Below are 20,669 nucleotides of genomic sequence, written 5' to 3'. Positions count from 1 at the left end.
TACAGTTACACTCCTAGGTTTACAGACACATGGTGAAAGAGAGAAATCACAGGTTATCTTGGTCTGTTCATGTTATCATGTGTTTGCAAAGCCCCTGAGAAAATAGATTCACAATCAGCTTGTATCAAAAAGTAGGTTGCTTTTCTGTGTCTGGGTTGTAGGTCTAAGGTTGACCACTAGAGGGCAACAATACCCATGTTTCTCCTTTTATTCTTAGCTGGGACAACATTCAAAAATACACCTGGACACTATTTATGTTTCCACCGGTAACATTTAATTGCATGTCAAAACTAATTTAGTGGACAAATGTGCAACATTGTACAGAAATGTCTTTGACAATGCCATACCATAAGCCCCTGAACGAGCATTAAAGAAAATACAACATGATCACTCCACTGCAAAATACTGTTCATTAACAAAAGTAAAAATGCCCAATCCTTCAACAAGTCATTTCTTTTCTTATAAGTTGATGTCGTAAAGAGACTAATGACTTCAGTTTTTAAAAATGTAATGAAGACAGACATTCTTGGAGTGCATTTCCACAGATGTGATAATCAGAAAAAGGCAGTGTATTGTTCTATTATAGTATTGAGGGGTGGTTTAAAAGGAAGGTTGGTAAATGTAAAATTCATAGGTAGTCTATCGAATCACGGATTTAAGCATTCTAAAAAAAAACTCCCATAAACCGGGGAAATTCATACATCCAATAAACAGTTCTATGCTACATTATAAAAACACACACACGTGTAATGGAGTGCAATCAATGTTCTTTTGTTCAAGCTGCAAATACATTCTTGATCTCTATATATACCCTAAACAAAGTCCAATTGTAAAGACAGACAGACTACCCCTTTTAAAAATGCTCAATGGTAGCGTTTAAACTTGTAAATCACATTATATGGACACATTTTGTACGTATAAAAACTTAACACCCTGTTTTTAATAAGCTAACTCCTGCATCTATTGCATCACACACTACAAGGCTGAAGACTTCTTCATCTACAGGCAATGAGAGCGTTGATATTTCATCAAAATGTCCTGTTTTTTGTCCTGACTTGGACTGACTTTTGTCCTGATTTGGACTTACATACACATATTTCAAATTCAATCAGTTGTATCTGAGATTTTAAATCTTTTTAATGAAACTGGAACACACCCAACTGCTCAATGGAGCTGTGGTTGCCATAGCAATGACTTCCTGATTGTGGGATGGTGGCAGTAGGATTTTGCCTTGTTTGTTCAAAGTCATTAGATGCAACCAGCCAATGAGAGGCCTAGCCTTCAGGGATCAGGTAAACGAAAAGTGGCGGTGGTTTGAGTCCATGAATGTGAGTTTAGCTGCCCTCAGCTTTCGCCTCCTCTTCTTTAGCTGCAGAGTCCTGGCTGTCCTTATTCTTTTCTCCCTCATCACCTAACAGAAGGACAAAGAGGGACAGTTACTTTAAGGTTATATGAAAAGGGAATTTTAAATGTTTTTTGGAGGCGCCACCTTTTCTAGATGATACATTTCAACAATATGCTTCCAAATTAGGTGTAATCTCACAAATTGTGAAGGTCAAACATCTAAGTGAAGCAACACTAATACAAAAATATGTTAGAGTAGAGGGAGTTTCATTTTTACTATGATGTTTCTCCCTCGGTGGTGAATGAGAACATTTATTTGTAATGTTACAGTACCACGCATTGCAATAAATAACCATTATAAAGCCATTATGTACAGATATTATGTCTCAGGATGTGTCACCCCCTTGTGGTAGAATACTGACGCTGCATACACTTGATAGATGCCATTAAAACACTTTTTAAAAACCTATTTAATTGTGAAACGTGGCCTATGCTAACATATGTCATACATCAGAAAGGCCCCTTCATTTCTAATGTTCCACCATGATACCCTCAGACTTTTCCTCACTTTTCATCACCTGCATGCTCCACCCATCGACACACCTGTTTCCCCTCACCTGCATCTCATTCCCTCATCACTCCCTCCCTACACATACCTCTCCACTTCCTTTATTCCCCTCAGATCCCCCACAGGGATGTTTCTCACCTGACTTGTCGATGTTGAGCTGTGCCAGACTCTGTGACAGGTCAGCGGGGCCCTCAGCCCCAGAGGTTGCTGGGATAATATGGATGGCGTTCCTGCGGCCAGTTCGTCGAGAGGCGATGAAGTCATCATAACTCGCCTCCTCATCCGTCATCGCTAACACCCCTCACCATAGCAGGGCCTGGCAGGTACAAATGACACACACACATTGATTTATGTTACATTTGAGGAAGACGACTGAAATGTTGAGAATCTGTGCAGGGCAGTCTGCACAATACAAGCATTATCTTTTTTTGTTGACATGAAGAAAGTGGCACAGGGGATTACCGATGCACTCAGTCAAACCCCCCCCCCCCCTACTATTTTATGACCACAACCCTGATTAACCTATTCTAATATGATTGAAGCAACACCAAATACACAGAGGACATACATTCTGCAGATGGAATGGAACAACAAATGATGGTGCTTTTCCAAAAATACACAATTAAAGGGGTAATTATGGCACAAGGGAGGAGAGGACTGTATTGAAATGTCATTCCGCTTGTAGTAGGCATGGTGCATGATGGGAGCTGTGTTGCTGCAGAGATTTAGGTTAAACCCCTCTGTTGACATTATTACAATCTACATCAATCTGCCTGTGGGAAGCTGGCCTTCAGCCTCCCTCCATTTTCACTCATTAAAATCTGTCAGTCTGAGTTTTTACCATTCATTTCTCAACATATGCTCTAATAAAACTTCAAATAAAAGCATTATTTTCTGCACTTTGTATCCCCTTGGACATACAAAGGGTTGTTTGATTTTTTTTTTTAAATGAACTCAGCTCCCACATCCATTTGTGGCTATTTCCAGAGCTGAGCAGGCTGCTATTGACCGTGGCTATTTTTGGAAACCTCCTATGTCATCATCTGAGCACGCTCCCACCCGGCTGTCATTCCCAAAATGGGGTCAAGACTGCAAAGAACCAACAGATGTTGTTCGTGTACAACTGTCAGCTCTCAACATGTTGAAGCAAGAGACACAGCATGCCTGTTCTCCAATATAAGAACTCAATTAGTGTTTTATCTTAAAAGGCAAACGTTTGAACTGAGAGTGATGATAATGGATTGCGGGATTTCGCAAGAAGATCCACAAGATAAAGACTTTATATAACCTCACCTTTAAGAACTATCTATAATGAAATGGATTAAAAGTCTCAAAGTCTTAGACACAATCAACTAAGCAACCAAGATGCAACATACTTATCGATAGCTTCAGAACACAAAGCTTAATGTTGAAATACAAAATATGTCGATAGAAAAAAATATATTTGATAAATATCATCATTACTAATTGTATAGTCCATCTGTTAGTGTACTACCTGTAATGTAGATATTTGAACTGAAGTAGTAGTACTATTTGAAGCTAAAAGTGGCAGCACATTTCTTGGCCTGTGTTTCCTTTGGTTATATTCTATGAAATATTAATCTACAGTTTACATCATTTAATCATGCTGTTGCACCCATGAAGTAACAAGGTCTGCGTGTGAGTCATTCTTATCAGGTTGTTCTTAGAACTTTGCTCCCAATTGAGAGCCTGAACAATACATTCTCCAAACAAATGTTACTGAATAATGCAGGAAGTCAGCATGCTCTGTCCTCTTGGTAAAAGCTCAAAAGCAAAAAAAACCTGTCCTGCTCTTCAACCAAGTTGTTCTGCCAAACAGACATTTATGTGGGGAGGGGAGTAGGGAATTGAGTCCCCACTAATTTATATAAGTGTTAATTTGGTCGACTTGGGCATAACTTGGCATGATGCCCAACACTGTCCCTCACACACAAACATATACAAAGTCATTAGTATATGTCATTCAGAGACATTTACTAATTGTAATCTTCACTATATCAGTATTAGTATCACCAATATCTGAATACAATATATAAAACATGAGTTATTTCCCCAGCATTATATAGGATTAGTGGTTAATATATTAAATGCCCTTGCCACGAGCCCTTGCCACGTAATGTCATTAGACCATTGAAAAACTTTATTTTGCTATGGTTTAAAAATAATTAATGTCTGCACATGTTTATCATCTATTATGGGCTAAATAGGATAGCCTGTGTTCGTGCGTAATTGGGTTTTCCAATAAATTATTGTATTGTTGACACAGTGAAACATAACCTTTGCATAAAAACATGAATGGTGCAGGAAGATCGACATGTTCCATTATAAATCCACAGCCATATGTCTTTCCCTGATGACAAAGACTCCCATAGAGCTCTGCCAGTGCCAGCAAACGCATCATGCATATTAAGTTCACATTAAATTACGATGCCAGGCATGCACACTCTGTTCCTAAAAAATATAATCCTTATTATTAATATTATTATCTGCAGTGTACCTGTTTGGGTTAAAAGGCTTCCCAATATTCGCAAGGGTCAATCACATCAATTGTTATGCCACTCCGGTATTCCCCATGTTCAGTGAAAGAGGATTTACCAACGTCAAATAAATGCCAGAATACAACTGCTTCCGGATAAGATTTCAAAATAAAACCCTTGTTTTTTTAACCATGTGCAACCAGGAGTAAAATAGTATTTAAAAGTCAGGGCTTGAAAACAACTTTTTGCAGCACCTAGGGTATTACTGTTTTTGATTATTTACTAATGGTTATTACTTATGCATATGTTCAACACTTTGCAATTTACTGGTTGAACAAAGGACCTAGGCTGAGTTAGAAGGCTATTTTTGTTTATTCAGCTGAACCCCTGATTGTCACTAACCAAACAATTTTGAATGAAAGTCAAAAAGGTCAGATGACAGATGAACAAGGCAGTTATTGTGTGTGTGTGAGAGAGGGATGCACAGACTAGTCAGTGTTTGAAAACAGTGATCGTGTTGTGATGAAAGCAGAAAGGGTTTAAGTAACGCTTTGACTGTGGTCTCATAGCATCTGGCTGTGAATTGCTCCATTCAGATGACACATGTGCTCAATATGCCAAACTGGGAACTTCCGAGTCCTCTGGGAAAGTGTCCGAGCCAAAAAGAAGCTAGAAACTAGTTTTATATTTAAGGAGATATGATCACCGTTATCTTCAAATGAGGTCTGTCACAGGACAAGGTTAAAATATAAAATATACAAAAATACCAATTGGCCTTATTTTATAGACCACATTGTATTGGTGTGTAGCAAACATGTATAACAATTTGCGTAATACTTCCATATCAGGTTTTTTATATTTGTATTTGTATTTGTCTGTTTCATTACGAAAATATTTAATTCACATATTTCCAAATAAGTCTATTCATTACACTGTTAGCTTATATTATTGTTCGAACCTTGCAATACTATAAGTAAAATGAGGAAGGGTTTCTTATGTCAACAAAATTGCAAACTTGGTTTATTTAAATGCATTATTTGGGAAGTATGATGATGGGAACAGGAGAACAGCATGGATGTAGAAAAAGAAGAACAGCGGTTTCCTCCGTAATACATCTATGGCTGCCTTCCACACCCATCGCTGTTTAAAGTGCCGTGTAGTAACAACCAATGAAATGGTCGGATGTTGGCAAATGAAGACAAATGAGTTGCTATTGGTAGCCAAAGATCAGTAATGTCAAGATAGTTCGTCCTCATCCCAAACATATGAAATCCAGTATCCGTTAATTTGACCTAAATTATAAAGTAACATATGTAAGAGCCTAATGAATCCTGAAAAATGAATATGAATAAGGGATTATGTAAAAATATAACGTATACGCATGCAACCCAAATATACATACATTAAAGAAGATATCATGAGGAAATCCTAGTAACATTTTCTGCTAAATATAAGACATAACCACATTGCCTACAAAAGAAACCTTCAAAGCAAAATGTAAAGCTTCCAAAAAGACCATATATTTAAATCTGCATTCTGTATTTCTGCAAAGTACATTTTTCTTGCATGAATTTATGTTATTTCACCAATTTAGGAGTATACCCTCCCTATTTTAGCGAAGCCGGAAGTAGGCAGTGGGGAATTCTCTCCCTTCAACTGGCTGCTTTTGATCGTTTGTAACAACAGAAACATCAGACAGCATAACCTAATGATGGAAGAATTTGAAGGTGAGAGAAATAACTCTCTAATATGTTTATTTGATCTGTTTTGTGGCTAAGTCGGACTCACAACCTCACGGTCTTTGTCCTCACACATGGGCGGGTTCCTTTTTGCTTTAGTTAACCCGTTTTTGTCAACGACCTCCTTTTTTGTGTGGGGTTTAGCCCAAGTAATGCTAGGTAACGACAGGGCCAAAGATGAAGCTAGCTACTTAGGATGTGATTCCTAAATTAGCATTAGGAGCTATCCACTGTTAGCATGCTGCTAACTAATCAAACTTGCCATAAATTAAATCGTTTTGTTCGTATTGATTCAAGACGCTAAATTTGGGCAGCAACTACCGTTACACTGATATACTGACGACATGTAATGTAACTACTGTTCTACTAAATTACCTTCATTTTAGTTTTCCCTGGCATTTGTATGTTAATGGAAGAATTCGTGTAAAATGAACTTATGTCTACCAAGGTAACGATGTATAGCATTGTGTGCAAAACATGATTTATGTGAGACATTTATTTAACTACCATGTATCAAATATGGTGAACAATCCCAATGTTTGTCTACACATTACCCTTTTATCACTTAAACAAATATGGCCGGCTGTGGTTAATTACTGTTCTTTTGCATATAAATCCTCCTTTACTGTAACACACATACATGTGTTTATTGTTGCAGATGGTGAAGCTCCTTCTGGAGAGGAGCTGATACAATGCAACACTTGTAAAAGATGTTTTTTCCCTAAAGTCCTGGTAAGAAATGATCATTTGTAATATTCTTAAAAGAGATTTAAAGCCATAGTGGCTCAGGAAGCAGGGCGTGTTCGATCTCATTTTCCTCCAGACTGCATGTACTTTCTCCCTAAGGCTGTGTGTGTATGACTGGGCATTCAGATCAGATCCTGAGTGAATGGGTGAATGCTGACATGTAGCTCTATTCAATGCATCTCCATTGACTGTAGCACTCCAAAGGAAGATACAGTGTTCTAGGAGCAGGCACATTTAGAAAATTATGCATACAAAATAATACTTAAGGTATTGTGTTATGCATGCACTAAGACATTTTCTAGCTAGCAAGATATCAGCTGTTTAGATGGGTTATTGGTTCCAACCCAAATAGCCTGTGAAGAGCTCTTTGTATGAGCAACAACAAAAAACAAAGCACTCAAAGTTTTCTTTGAAGGAAACTTGTAAGAGTTAAGACTAAATGATTGTAAACTTTCACTTATGATCTTTCTATGAGCTGAAATGTATTCTCAAATGTAAATTCAAGAGTACAAATTGTAGATAGCGGTTTCTATGTAATGCCATATGTACAAAGGAATCAAACATAACAAATTCTGGTTTTTACATTTGGAGCTTTCTCAAAGGTGCTACGTATAACAGTGAGATGCATCTCTATCAGAAGTTATACAGAACAGTACATACAAAACACCTTTTTATTACCCACGCTGTTTTGGCTCTCATAACGTTTTGTATTAAAAATGTTATAATGGCTATCCTTGAATTTTACACATTTAAAATGTCTGCAAATTTTTCTTAAGCTTTTAGAAACAGATTAAGTTTGTGTAGTCATTGTGTGTTTGTAAATCTCTCAACAGGGGAAACATGCTAAGATCTGCCAGAAGTCCGCCGCTAAAAGGAGGAAGGTTTTTGACTCAGGTCGACAGAGAGCTGAGGGAACAGACATCCCCACGCTTAAACCCATCAAACCAAAGGTAAGACTAATCCAAAGCAGAAGGATGGAAAAGCTAACTTTAAAATCCCCACACAGTTCAATCGGATTAGAATTAGGTAGCAAAAATGGCTTTAGCTTGTACATCCATCTGAAAACTCCCCGTGATGTCAAAATGTAAGCCTGAATACATTTAGACGCTTTCGATTGTATTTCAGTCACAAAGTTCAACTTCTTCAGGAAAAGTAAGTTGATTTTCTTTATTTTCTTTGTCCTTTCTTTCTGTTTAGTGGCCGAGTTAAGTCACTGAAGTTTTGTATATACTGATTTCTCGCTTTCAATACTTTGCCTAAATAGTCTTGAGGTATTTCAACGCATACTGGCGGTAGTATTGTTTTATAAGACCCTAATCTACAACAGACAATAAACAAATGAAAGTGCATCAAGGCCCTCCACTCATTGGGTGCCAGTGTGAAGTCTGTTGCATTGCAGTTAATTAGATTTCAACTCAAAAACACTTATATTTCTGGTGTTTTCGCTTCAACTAACTGCTGCACACTTGCTCTGCCCTCCACCTGGAATATCAATATTCCCAGTGATCATGTCATGTGATTCTCTCAGTAGTACATCATTACCACTTTGAAGTCCTTAAATAGGAGGCAATCAGTGAGTCGAGTCGTATAGGATTAACTAGAAATATACTGTAGCTTCAGTTCTCTCAAAGTCATGTTTGTTTGTGAGACAATCGTGCGTCATTGAAGACTGTGGCCGTTTCTCAATCTCGAGGATACTGGCTTCCAAGCCAATATTTCAAGGATACTACGTCATCGAGTGCCGCCGAAGGACTGTTCCAATCTCCAGCATACTTGGAATTCCACAGAGGCCGCGTCCTTGGTTTGGGGGTAATTTCGAGGCTGCACATGGCTAGACTTCGGGTCCTTAAAATCCCCACAATGCTTTGCGCACGGACCAATTTCCCCAAATCTGTGGCGGAAAATGTAAGGCGGGGCCTCTCATATGACGCACACCTGCACACTTGCTAGCCTGTTCCACTCTTCGTTTTCCGAATGCCAGGAAGGATTCTTGCCTAGCTTCTGAAGGAAGTGACTTGGAAGTATGCGACTACCAAGCCAGTATCCTCGTGATTTGAGAAACGGCCTGTAACTGCATAGGAGGAAGCAGGAAGTCAGCAGGGATATCATGTTGTCACAGAGACGACTCGGAGGACGCTCTCTGAACTACTTCTGTCAAAAATCATCAGCTTTAGATAAGACTCAGACTGCTACTGTGGGAAAACAAATATTTTCTTTTAATGTCAATGCAAAATAGAAATAAAGTGAATTGGTTATGACAGACAGAATATTTGCATTCATTAAAAATAATCCTAAGTAATTGGAATACCAAGGCTTTTATTTGTTTAACATGGAAAGTAACTAGAGACTGAGTACACAGGTGACTGTCACTTCAAGTAATGACTCCGTATAGCAGAGATGAGGTTTCCCATGTCAGCGGCATAGCTGTCTGGTTGTGGTTTTTTAAATGGCTGCTATAACGATGCATCTTGTCTGTGTGGCCTCCTGTCAGGCAGAACCCCCGAAGAAGCCGTCCAACTGGCGCAAGAAGCATGAGGACTTCATCGCTACCATCCGGGCTGCCAAGGGAATCGATCAGGTCTTGAAGGATGGAGGACCTTTACCCCCGCCTCCCCCTGCTACTTATGACCCAGGTAACATGTCGCTTTATAGAGAGTGGAAATAAACAAGAAACATAAGTGACAGTAATAATTAGAGCTGTATTATGGTTACTGTTAAGAAACTGTGTAAACTTGTGAACAATCCGCTGCTTTCCAGGGCCCATGATTAATGTTTTTTGACACATTAGAACAAAAAGATTTGGAAAGAAGTGGGAAATGGGATTGCCTCATTATGTGGAATACCAAATGTTTGTTTTTGTACAGTTCAGAGAAAATGAAAAAAAAAGTAAAAGGCACATTTTTGTCACATAGCTAATGCAGTTAAAGGTCGATTTTCTCACCCCCTGTTTTGTCTTTAGACTATGTGCAGTGCCCTTTCTGTCAGCGGAGGTTCAACGAGGGTGCAGCTGACAGACACATGAAGTTCTGCCAGGAGCAGGCGGCCCGTATGCCTACCAAGGGCAACAAGTTAGGAGAAGTGAAGAAGCCTGCTGCTCGCACACCGGTACACAACTGCCCACACTGCACCGCTTATTATACCCGCACTAATAGACACTTTGGAAAATAGTTGCATTTGGTAGAATTCTTTTAAAATGTTGAGGATGCCGGATCACATGTGCAAACATTTACCATTCATTCCTCATTTGAATCTGATGAAACATGCACACACTCCAAAATAATGAAACAAGTTGTGTTTACGCTGTAATTGTAATGACTGTATGTGTAGGTAGCTACACTCTCTCCCAAATACTTGGCTACGGCAATTCTTCATTTCTTGTAATTGCCAATTATCTTTCGAAGTGAGAACTGTTGTCTGGGAATCTTTAATTACTCCTTATCCGTTATCACCATGGTGAGATGCCCATTTGCAGCAGGTGTAGAATTACCAGTCACTTAGCAACTACAACACATGGGTGGGGGTTTCATCTGAAAGCCAATAAAAAAACACAGCAGGGTCCAAACCATTTTGATTAAGAGCCCTGCATGTTTTCATATCATTGGTCATTATGTCACAGTTCCCAAATGGGCCATGGTGGGATACATTTATTATATTCTACTAATGGATATGCCGTTAAGCTCAGTCAGGGTTTCTTTAATTGTCTCAGATATTTTTCCTTGCAACAGTTTCAAACATGTCGTTACACCTGTAAGTAAAGCCAAACCATTGTACACATTTGAAAGTGAGCGCCTGTAGGCTATAGTATAGTGATGATGACTTTATGTTCTCTATCCCTATTACTGTGTCTCCAGGTAGAGCCACTATGTTGATGCTTCACTTACCCTGATGTTCCGTTTTATGCAATTATTTATGTTACATTTCTTCTCTCTTTGCCTCCCCTTACTCCCTCTCAGACCAAGCCTTCAGCTCCGGTGAAGAAGGTGGCCTCTCCTGCTATGTCCTCCATCCCCTCAGCCTCCTCTCGTTTACCCCAGAGGTCAGGCATCGGACAGCCCTCTGGTACGAGTACAGCTGTGTCACATCTGACAGTTCTATATGTGTGTGATTTATTTTAACGCAGTGACTCAGCTTAGGATAAGTACAGTAAAATGCCTCTGGTTGACTTTCTCATTTTTTTTTCATCCTCTTCTGCTCTAGGGATCTCTTCTAGTAAGATCGCTTCTGCAGGTTCATTGAGGACTAATCCCTCAGGCTTGACAAGCCCTTCGTTAGGGTCAGTACACACACACACACACACACACACACACACACACACACACACACACACACACACACACACACACACACACACACACACACACACACACACACACACACACACACACACACACACACACACACACACACACACACACACACACACACACACACACACACACACACACACACACACACACACACACACACACACACACACACACACACACACACACACACACACACACACACACACACACAGAGAGAGAGAGATGAAGAGTTAATTAATCATTTGAATTTTAAACTTCATTTGAATTTTAAACTTCGATCTGTCTTTAAAAACACACGGGGTCTGCATTTTACTCATCGTTTTCTTTCGTCTCTTTATTTTTTTTTCTCAGTGTTGGAAGTAAGACCCGGGGGGTGAGCTCTGGCTACGGCCCGGCGAGGAACACTCAGTCTGGAATAGCACTCAACAAGAAGAAAGTAGACAACTTCATATCCAGGTGAGACAAACAGGGTTTATTTTTATAAAAACACAAAACAACCACCATAGTCTTGATAAACTATCCTGACCTCCTGTGGTTCGTTGGTGTATTGCATAAAGCTGTGTATCCTTTCAGTAACAGGTGTTATACAATGGATTTCTCATGAATGGCGCCTCATATGCACATTGCAGCTTGCACGCCATTAAGCTGTTTGCTTAATAAGATAACCCTACATTCTTTATCAAATCACCCTTTAGTGCTTGCATAGAGCTTAATAATTCCATTGTTGAGGTCTACTAGAATAGATTTATATTGGGCAATTTTCCAAACTCACATTGGTTTCTCATACAGCATCTCTGTATAGTATGTGTATTCACTCTGTCCTAAACGGCTTGTTGGCGCTCCTGCCCCCCCCTCCCTGTGAGCCCAGTGCCCGTCTGCAAGACAGCGACACACAGCGAAACCCAGCCCCAAGCACACCTGCAGCCTGGCTGGGAGTTTGTGTGTGTTCCCATGCTGAGTTCCGCGGTGTCTCGCTGTCTCGTCGACCCCACACCTGTGAGCCAGCTCACAGTGTCCTGCTCCTCGCCACAGCGAGCCTCGCAACGTCCCGCTGTGTGTGTGTGCATGCGTGCGTCCGGATTGGTCCTAACGTGACGGCTCCGCCGACATAACTATACCCGAAATACGTCACTATACCCAAGAAGTAAACAATAGGCGCGTTCCCACCGGAGTATTTTTTCCGTTTAGCTCCGTTAGTACCCCTTATGTCGCGCTCACACCAAAAAGAGTACTTAGTGCCGGGAACTTTTACCCCCACTTTTAGTGCCTGCTAGAGGTGGTACCAAAAAAGTACACATTTCTATGGGCTGGGCGAATTGCAAACCACGCCCCGTAAAACTCTGAAAAGTTTTGTGAAGCCGCCATTGTATTTGTGGCATTATCATTATTAGCATTAGCCCTGCGCACCAACGGAAAGACAATAACTTATGGCAACACAAAAAAAAACATGGGAGCGGTGGAGAGATGAGGAGGTGTCGGCGTTCCGGCGATTTACTCGGAAGGCCCGGCAGCTTCTACTGAAGCCAGTCCCAACTCCGGGGACTTCCGGGTGGCAGTATAAGCGGTGAAGTTTTTTGCGGCCTGCCAGTAAACCCAAAGCAGAAGAAGACGAAGTGACGTCAGCGGCTCATTTGCGTAATCTTCCCTCAGGGAAAAGTACTCCGGTGTGAACGTGACTGGTACTTAGTGCCCTGGGGTAATAAGTGCCGGCACTAAGTACGGCAAAGTACTTGGTGTGAAAGCGGCTATTGGAAAAAAAAAAAACTCCAATGAGGCGTTCTGGGGCAGCACAGACACGTCTTTTCTGTGTTAGAGTTTTACTCGCTACAGGGTGTACTTTGAGGGTCTGTGACTCTGCAGACCGTTCACATGCAGAAAAAGCTACATAACACACAAGGGGACGGGTCATAACCGGAAAAGCATGACATGGGACCTTTAAGTATTTTATGATAAAACTAAAAAGCCTACCTATACTATTATCACAACACTCAAACATTTGCAGGATTTGTTTACATGTATCGCTGGCTATCTCATATCGATAATACTTTTCAACATTATCAGCAGCTCGGCACTAACATGATGAAAAGCAGCTGAATGAACTTTGTTCTTACTTTGCTGTTTGGTCATCTTTCTTGGATTTCCCAGGAATGACAACGACGGCAGTGACGAAATCGACAACGGTGGAGTGAAGAGCAAGTTCTGTCGTTCCTGTGGGACCAAGTACCCTGTTGAATCAGCCAAATTCTGCTGTGAGTGTGGGCTCAGGAGGATGTGTATTTGATGCAGGTCAGAGGAAGGAGAAACTAGACGTATGGTGATGCACCGGGACTCAAACTAACATCAGAATTTCACCAAAACGTATCCGTCTATATTTTCACGTTCGGGTGTCATTCCACGACAGCAATGTGGTGTGACCAGCAGAATGTCCAACGCTGCTGTGTTTTCTTTTCCACCTGCTTCATATCTTCATGGATTTTGCTGGTATATTCCTCTATTCTCAATCTATCAGTCCTGCTGAATATATTCAATTTCTGATTAGTACACATTTACTTTTTCCAAAAAAAGTATCATCATCATAATCTACAATAAAGTTGATTGTAGGCTGATGGATTTAAAACTGAACTTGTATACAGTTATGTTATGGTTCATGATATCAGCAGCTTTTGAGAGGAACAAAACATATCTGTAAAAAATCTCAGTATGAATTGGTAATAAACCTTAATTTTATTGTCTTTGGACAATTATAAAGGGTTTAGCACCCTAAAAACACGAGCAAGTAGAGAACAGACGAGTAAGAGATCAAATTGAAGAGGCAGGTTGTAAAATGTAACCTGAGTCATTTGGAGGTGTTATTTCCCTGGTTTCTCTATCCCCATTCAGCCGTGATCTGACATGCACTCCTTAATCCCACTTGTCGTCGCTTCCTCAAAAACTGTTCCAATTGAAGTGCAATACGATTGACTACTGAGGAAAACAATGTGGTTACTCTAAAAGTAAGTGTGTTGTAATTTTGGATCACCTTGTCCAAAAAGGAGGTCACTTTACAGGCCCCGCTTGTTTCAGCTATCTTAAGATCAGCATTGTACGCCTGACGTCTCTAAACATAAGTAGCAAAAGTATTTTATTCCCCCTCATTTTATACAATTTATTTATTTTCTTCTTCCATTTCGCTTTTACTGAATGACTGAATCTTTTTTGTTAATGTCATACGGAATTAAAATGTGTTTTTGGATTGAAATGAAACCTTGGGTTGTGTTCCAGTTACAATGTCCTACTATTGAGTCAGTATTCAGTGCATTAAGGTATTGAGGGTCAAATGCTCTTTGACCCCTCTCCTTGATATTGGCGCACATTGACAGGTCGGGAAAGGCACAGTGACTAAGTATGATACTCTTTAATTCCTTTGAAAACTAAGAAGGTTGCAATTGTCAATAAGCCATGAAACGTAATTATATTATGTTACATGAATGACATGTCTGACAGGTGTGTTTCCTGTACTGCTCGTTAGCCTGGTTACAGTTGTGCACTTGACGGCATGTATTTCCACCATCAATAAAATGTCTATGAAGACAGCTGTGGGAGTTGTGAGAGTCTGTTTTAGAGACGGGAAAACATTACTGCTGTAACACTATAGAATTAAACAAGTTACACATACACCTTTACTTTGTTTTATAGATAAATATATTTGGAGTACATATGCCATATACAAAAGTAGTTGCAACATTTTACAAACAGAAATTAGCTACATGTTAATTAGTCCTAGGAAGAACATATCTGTTGGGGAAAAGGCTGCCTGCCAATATTATTTCTGGAACGCAAACCAACAAATGGTCTATTAAAAAAATAATGTCGAACAACAAATGTGTCAGTTAAGCATTTTGCTCCCCGAACTACTGTATCGCCCCAATAGGACTCTTTCATTCATTAGGCAGGCACCATTCATCAAATCACCAACTTTATGCGACAGGAAAGCTTATTAGACGTGTCCCATAACCGTCAGGTTTGTGTGTCGAAATCAGCCATCTGCGGCAGACTGCTTTTAAAATATCAATCACACTGTGATTAATGACACTGAATGATGAATCAACACAATGGCATTTTAAGGAGAGTACCAATGAGTTGACACACAGCCTAAAACAACTCGGAAACAAAATAACAAAGGAGCTTTAAATTAGATGTGTCAGGGCTGGTTACTGTGCCAAAGTGAAAGTAAAACTACTTAATATTTCCTGCTCATGCTTGATCTGGCATCACTGAGTGCCAGTAACTGTCAGATCGATTCGGTTAAAAACTGTTTGCAGCTTTAGTTTCCTTTTGGAATATTCCCACCGACCTCAAAGAGCTTCTTTGTACATTGAACATGGAGTCTGTAAGACATTCTTGTGAACTCTTCACAAAAGTGGGCGGTTAATAATGCACACTTGGCCTTCAGCACAGTGTGCAAGAATCCATTATGTCGGACTGCCTTGGAACTTCCAGTGGGCTTCATAGCTTGTGTTAGCGTAGCTTGCAACTGTATCTAAAAGAGTCAGTAGTCAACGTCCAAAACAGTTGCAAGAGAGATTTACTGATAGCTTAAATAAGATGGAAGATTCCACTTGCATAATCCAGTGATAATCCATGGTTTTGCTTCACATTGAGCTTGAGTTTGGTCTCAGGTGTCTGCTAGGATAGTGTTCAGCATCTGGTAGCAGTTGGTCATGGCAGACAGGATTGCCTCGGCTTTGCAAAGTTTTTTAATCTTCGGATTGTTTCTTCTCTTTCTCACTGCCTTTCTCCTCCTTAACCCCATGCTTGGTTCTTTGGTCTAGTAAATAGATGTCAACACACAAAAACAATGACATAAACATCAGTTATGCAAGTGCCTTTTAGTGATAAGCGCTATCAGAATGCAGTACACACATTATTGATGCATATGTATCCCCTTGTAAAACGATACACGGGTCTGTCCAGGAAAAATCAAAGTCTGACCTCTGATAACTGACTAACCACAGAACACCATCCTGCTCATGCCGTATATGGGATTTGATCAAAGTACAGTATGTCAATTCAAACCTCAAACCAAAACCTTCAATGGCGCATTGTGAGCCAGTATTTGAAACCTGTACTGATCTGGTGAAGCCTGAGGCAGAATTAGACTGTTTGCTCCACTGTATGACTCAGACAAAAACTATGATCTTGAATCATTCAGTTTGATCCTAGACTGTTCAAAATGAAGTACAGGTTCACAAAACATTGTTCTTTCAAGGGGAAAGAGGGTGGTGTTTTGAGTAAAATGCAAATTAAATTCCAAATAAATCACAGACTGAAAAATGGTTGAATCAAAAAGCCCCAAATAAGTTTTTTCATTTTGGTGCACAAAGAGGCAGAGAGTGACCTAACATTCTTCAGGCACATTTCCCGCTATGACTGCTTTCTGCCTGGAACCAAATATATGAGTGTACTAGGGTTCAAATAGGTTATTGTTTGGATACACTCACACAGGCTATATAACTTCACTGAGTCACCTTCTCCGTGGCAAACAGAAACACGACTGCAGTCCGCCAACATTAAAGGGCCACAACTCACATGGAGAAATGGAAAACATGTAAGCAGGTCACCCTCTGCTGCCCCTTTTCTAAAGATGAATTATGAAATCAATTATATTAACAAATCTTTACATTTGTATACAAATAAATATGCCTAGACTTACCGGTTTCTCATGACAGGGGCACCATACTGAATGTAGGACGGTCGTGACCAGAAGTTGTGTGTCAGAAATGTTTAAATTCTTCATTTTGCAGGTTAGGCTGTGCAAGGTGCTCACAATATCCTGCAGAAGAGAGGGCGAGGGGTCCAAATGTGAGTCATACAGTGCACGCCCTCAGTCAGTGACCACAGCCTTTTTCTGTTGTATGTTGAACAACCTTTGATCTGGAGAACAGCTGCACTATAACTGCTGACTGTGCAGCAACAAAATGATGGGCAGCCTTTAATCAAATCTATCACAAACTGTGTTGAATGAGACTGATATCGGCTCTCTTGGTGGTCTGATTTTAATGTACTTTTACTTGAATGTACACCAAACATTTCCCCAACATTTATTGAACAGTTTATTTTGACCTTTTAAAAAAAAAAATATATATTTTAAGTGTTACTCATTCACTAAAATAAATAATAAAACATTAAAATAATTATTTCTCACCGCGTTTTCTACCGTGCAGCCACGGATCCTGTGTTTCAGTGCTGGGCAGGATGAGTTTTGCAGCGAGGTTGTGATAATCGAATTCTTGAAAAGGATGAAAGCATTAGTGGTAAATATTAGATGTTATAAAACAGGGCAGCTAGTTTTAACTCTTAGCTTTTGTTAATTATGTTTGTGAAACGTTTTTTTATTGCTTTTTCAGGTCATTTTGAAGAAGTTGGTAAGTGTTCTTTTAATATCAAAAACACAAGAACATTTGTTTTAAAGTTTATCTATTCAAAGAACTTCCCATAGAGGACTCAAAATATGTTTTCCAAAAGCAAAGTCCCTTAGAAATTGGAGATGTGTATCAGAAAGTGTCCTCTTTTCCCGTAAGTGTTTCTTTCTTTGAAGAAACGTGTTAAAACCAGCTTCATTCCTCGTTCTGCTTTAGATTCCGTGCATGACTGGATGTCAATTTCGCAACCAATACCCCTAACAATATTTAAAAACAAAGGAAGCCGGGAGGGTTCAATCTGACTGTCAAATGGAGCACACAAAATTGTTAACATCTAATACCTAATATTAGGTTGCAGCTGCTTTTGTGTGATCCACATCTCCAGTGTTGCTTTTTAAAGTGCTGCTCTAACTTTTCATGAAGTATTTCCACTTCATTCTTAGAGACTAGATTTCGTAAGATAAGTCATTGAAGGATTTTGCATGTAACCTGGGTTCAATTTATCAGTGCAATTCATGAGAAGTATCCATTCAGTCAATCTACGTATTCAAAGTTTGATGGATCCATAACTTTAAAAAGAGTTTTATAATTAGAAGTAGTGTCTTACTTACTGCGTTGTTGATAACAGGGTGCACGGAGATGTAATCGTTTTTAACTTCTTTGGGAGTCCTTTTGTTGTCACAGGACAGCGATAGAGGTAGAAGCAGAAGAGCAAGCAGACTGATGCAGAGAAGAGGCTGATGGTGAGAGGGAGGTCAGACAACTCATCCAAAACATGTTTGCATGTTATTCAGTTTTTAATGAAAAAAAACCCACACACTTTGCCCTTAAATGAAATACCAAGGGGTATTGGATATCCACGGATTTTAGAAGGCTTTTTTCCCACACATGGCTCCATGATCAAAGTAAAACTATTATGCTGAGACCCTTTATAAAATGTACAATAAGAGAGATTTGAATACATGACAATGCTTTATAACCTATGTTATTGTTTTGCCTTGTTTAATCCCTGTATTTACCTGCAGCATCTTAGCTTACTTTTTCCAACCTCTTTTTTTATTTTAGGTGGTATTGCATTTTGTTAAAAAAAAACCCACTAGAATTTCTCTCCCGATCCCACAGCAGGACCAAACATCCCCAAGTTTAATATTTTAAGAGGAGAAACAATAACCTATAGGGATGGCACATGTTAATTAAGTGATGGAACTGGTAGAATACTTGACTTAGTGCACTTTGTACCCCACTTTTATAGGTGTTTTACTTTGTAGAATAATACATAACATAGACAAACATAATACAGTTGTACATAGGCCTACATTGGAAATAGTTCAAATTGACCCACCGTGACATTGTACGTGAATGCATCATCAATTAAAAATTCCAATAGTATAATTCCCTTATATCACAAATGTAACGTCTTTAAAACTTTTTAACCAAATGTGTATTTTTATATACAACCACTTTACATTTTAGTATTAATCATTTTGACATTAAAACATGTTGTAACCTTTTCCTGGACGTAAACATTGATTTCTGTGGAGTTTAAAGCAGTCCTACCCGAGATTGTCAATTCCTTTAACCCAGAAGCCAATTCCCGTAAATCCAAATCTTTCAGTTTCCCTCTGACTGGCCGATGGGAGGTTATAAACACGGAATTCCCCTGTTTGTAGAACCATTAAGTCTCCAACAATACAGCAAGTCCTCCAGAGGCTCAGCGGAGACGGACGGATGCAGGTCTCTTCGGTAAGTTTCGATACCGGTTCACTACACTGCTTTACATGGCACAAGCTTTACAAGAGTGCTCCACTATCCTTACACTAACACGAACCTAACTTCGGCTTTCATTCGGGTAGAATTTGACGTGTTAAATGTATGTTTATTTTCAGTGCGTCAGCGCTTTACGCGAGCTGAGTTGACCTACGCGCCTTCGCTTTATTTACTCACCATTGGTCATTCTTCATTCATACTCACCGCAGGCCAGAGTGGAAAGTGACCTTAGAAAGTGAAACTCTCTCTCGTGTCTTCATTGATGCTTAGTTTGTCTGGTTTTCACACTGAAACAACCGTAGTGGTCCTCCCGTGGTGCCAGTGGTTCCAGTGGATTTAGAGCGCAGGGTTTACTGTCATTCCCCACGTCCTGCGTAACGCAACAGCAGCATGTGATTTTACTTCCTTCCTCGCCAGCAGAGGTTTCACTTTACTGTGGAATCTTGACACAATAACGTGGAAAACGTGTCGATGAAGTTCCAACGTGACAGCAGTGTTACTTCATGGCAGTTTTTCATGTCAGACACACAGCACAATCCTCTAAACTGTTCGACTAATTATTGGAACCATTTATTCATTCAAATGCTCTGTTTCAGCAAACCCCTCCCACGTGGCTACACAGGTGACCATAATATGGCCTTAGGTGGAATCATCAGCCACTAATTGACTGATTTATTTTTGATTTATTCTCACTGACCACTCCTTCTCTTTGTTGTTACTCTTCAAATTGCTATAGAGCTTAAGCAGTAATGACTCAATATATAGGAATGTCTGGCACTGATAATGTTTCTGATACAATAACAGTATCGGTTGTTTCAGAAGGTTCAATTGTGGTTCTGCTAGCCAAGTCCATGAATGTTTAAAACATGCACTGCTCTACTGTGCTTTTTTGAAACTAACAAATGTTTGTAATAGAAGTAAGAGCATATTTTCTTGACAGAAGCAGTGTATAAAAGCATCCCATCTTAATAAATCAGTACACATGTGAGCCACAGATCCTTACTACGTTTTCTGCATAGTTGCAGTGCAAATGAATCACTAATCATATGTCACATTTGTTGACAGAAAAGTGACAAAGTACTACATTATTGGATGTTATCTCTTTGATCAAATGTTGCATAACTAAAGCAATACACGGAGGCTGTCATTTTTAATGAGGGCAGAGAGCATGTGTTGGCTCTATTTGTGTTTACCTTAGTTTGAAGAATGCATGCAGGAATGAGGCTTCATAACTTGGAAAGTGTTTCTATGTGACTGTACTTATTGACTGTTGCTGTTCCTACCTGTGTATTTAAATT

General features: G+C 39.6%; 2 protein-coding genes and 1 long non-coding RNA gene across 4 annotated transcripts; 1 reads left to right on the top strand and 2 right to left on the bottom strand.

Annotated features, from left to right (window-relative positions):
* Positions 1-251: 251 nt before the first annotated feature.
* Positions 252-2,201, bottom strand: pkia (cAMP-dependent protein kinase inhibitor alpha; the record flags this gene model as incomplete). Its single annotated transcript, XM_079661482.1, has 2 exons — positions 252-1,411; positions 2,051-2,201. The coding sequence occupies 2 exons, from the start codon at positions 2,199-2,201 to the stop codon at positions 1,335-1,337; spliced, it is 228 nt and encodes a 75-aa protein (XP_079517608.1). The 3' UTR covers positions 252-1,334.
* On the top strand, positions 2,099-14,775 carry zc2hc1a (zinc finger, C2HC-type containing 1A). 2 transcript variants are annotated; one of them, XM_079661480.1, is made up of 11 exons: positions 2,099-2,235; positions 6,005-6,137; positions 6,808-6,881; positions 7,730-7,846; positions 8,022-8,048; positions 9,388-9,529; positions 9,856-10,001; positions 10,850-10,955; positions 11,094-11,169; positions 11,555-11,659; positions 13,349-14,775. In XM_079661480.1, exons 2-11 carry the CDS (start codon positions 6,119-6,121, stop codon positions 13,482-13,484), a joined length of 948 nt encoding a protein of 315 aa, XP_079517606.1. In that variant the 5' UTR covers positions 2,099-2,235; positions 6,005-6,118; the 3' UTR covers positions 13,485-14,775. The 2 variants fall into 2 exon arrangements, with proteins under 2 accessions (XP_079517606.1, XP_079517607.1); XM_079661481.1 differs by lacking the exon at positions 8,022-8,048.
* Positions 14,776-14,857: 82 nt separating this feature from the next.
* Positions 14,858-19,994, bottom strand: LOC307026244. Its single transcript, XR_013804363.1, has 5 exons — positions 19,549-19,994; positions 18,216-18,341; positions 17,388-17,471; positions 16,896-17,015; positions 14,858-16,010 (listed from the first exon to the last, which is right to left on the bottom strand). It is a non-coding gene; the product is annotated as an uncharacterized lncRNA (long non-coding RNA).
* Positions 19,995-20,669: the final 675 nt, after the last annotated feature.

The sequence above is a fragment of the Notothenia rossii genome, assembly GCF_949606895.1.
Source record: "Notothenia rossii genome assembly, chromosome: 12".
Classification (NCBI taxonomy): domain Eukaryota; kingdom Metazoa; phylum Chordata; class Actinopteri; order Perciformes; family Nototheniidae; genus Notothenia; species Notothenia rossii.
Note: the sequence above shows the minus strand (reverse complement) of the source record. Positions and strands in the feature narration are given on the sequence as shown.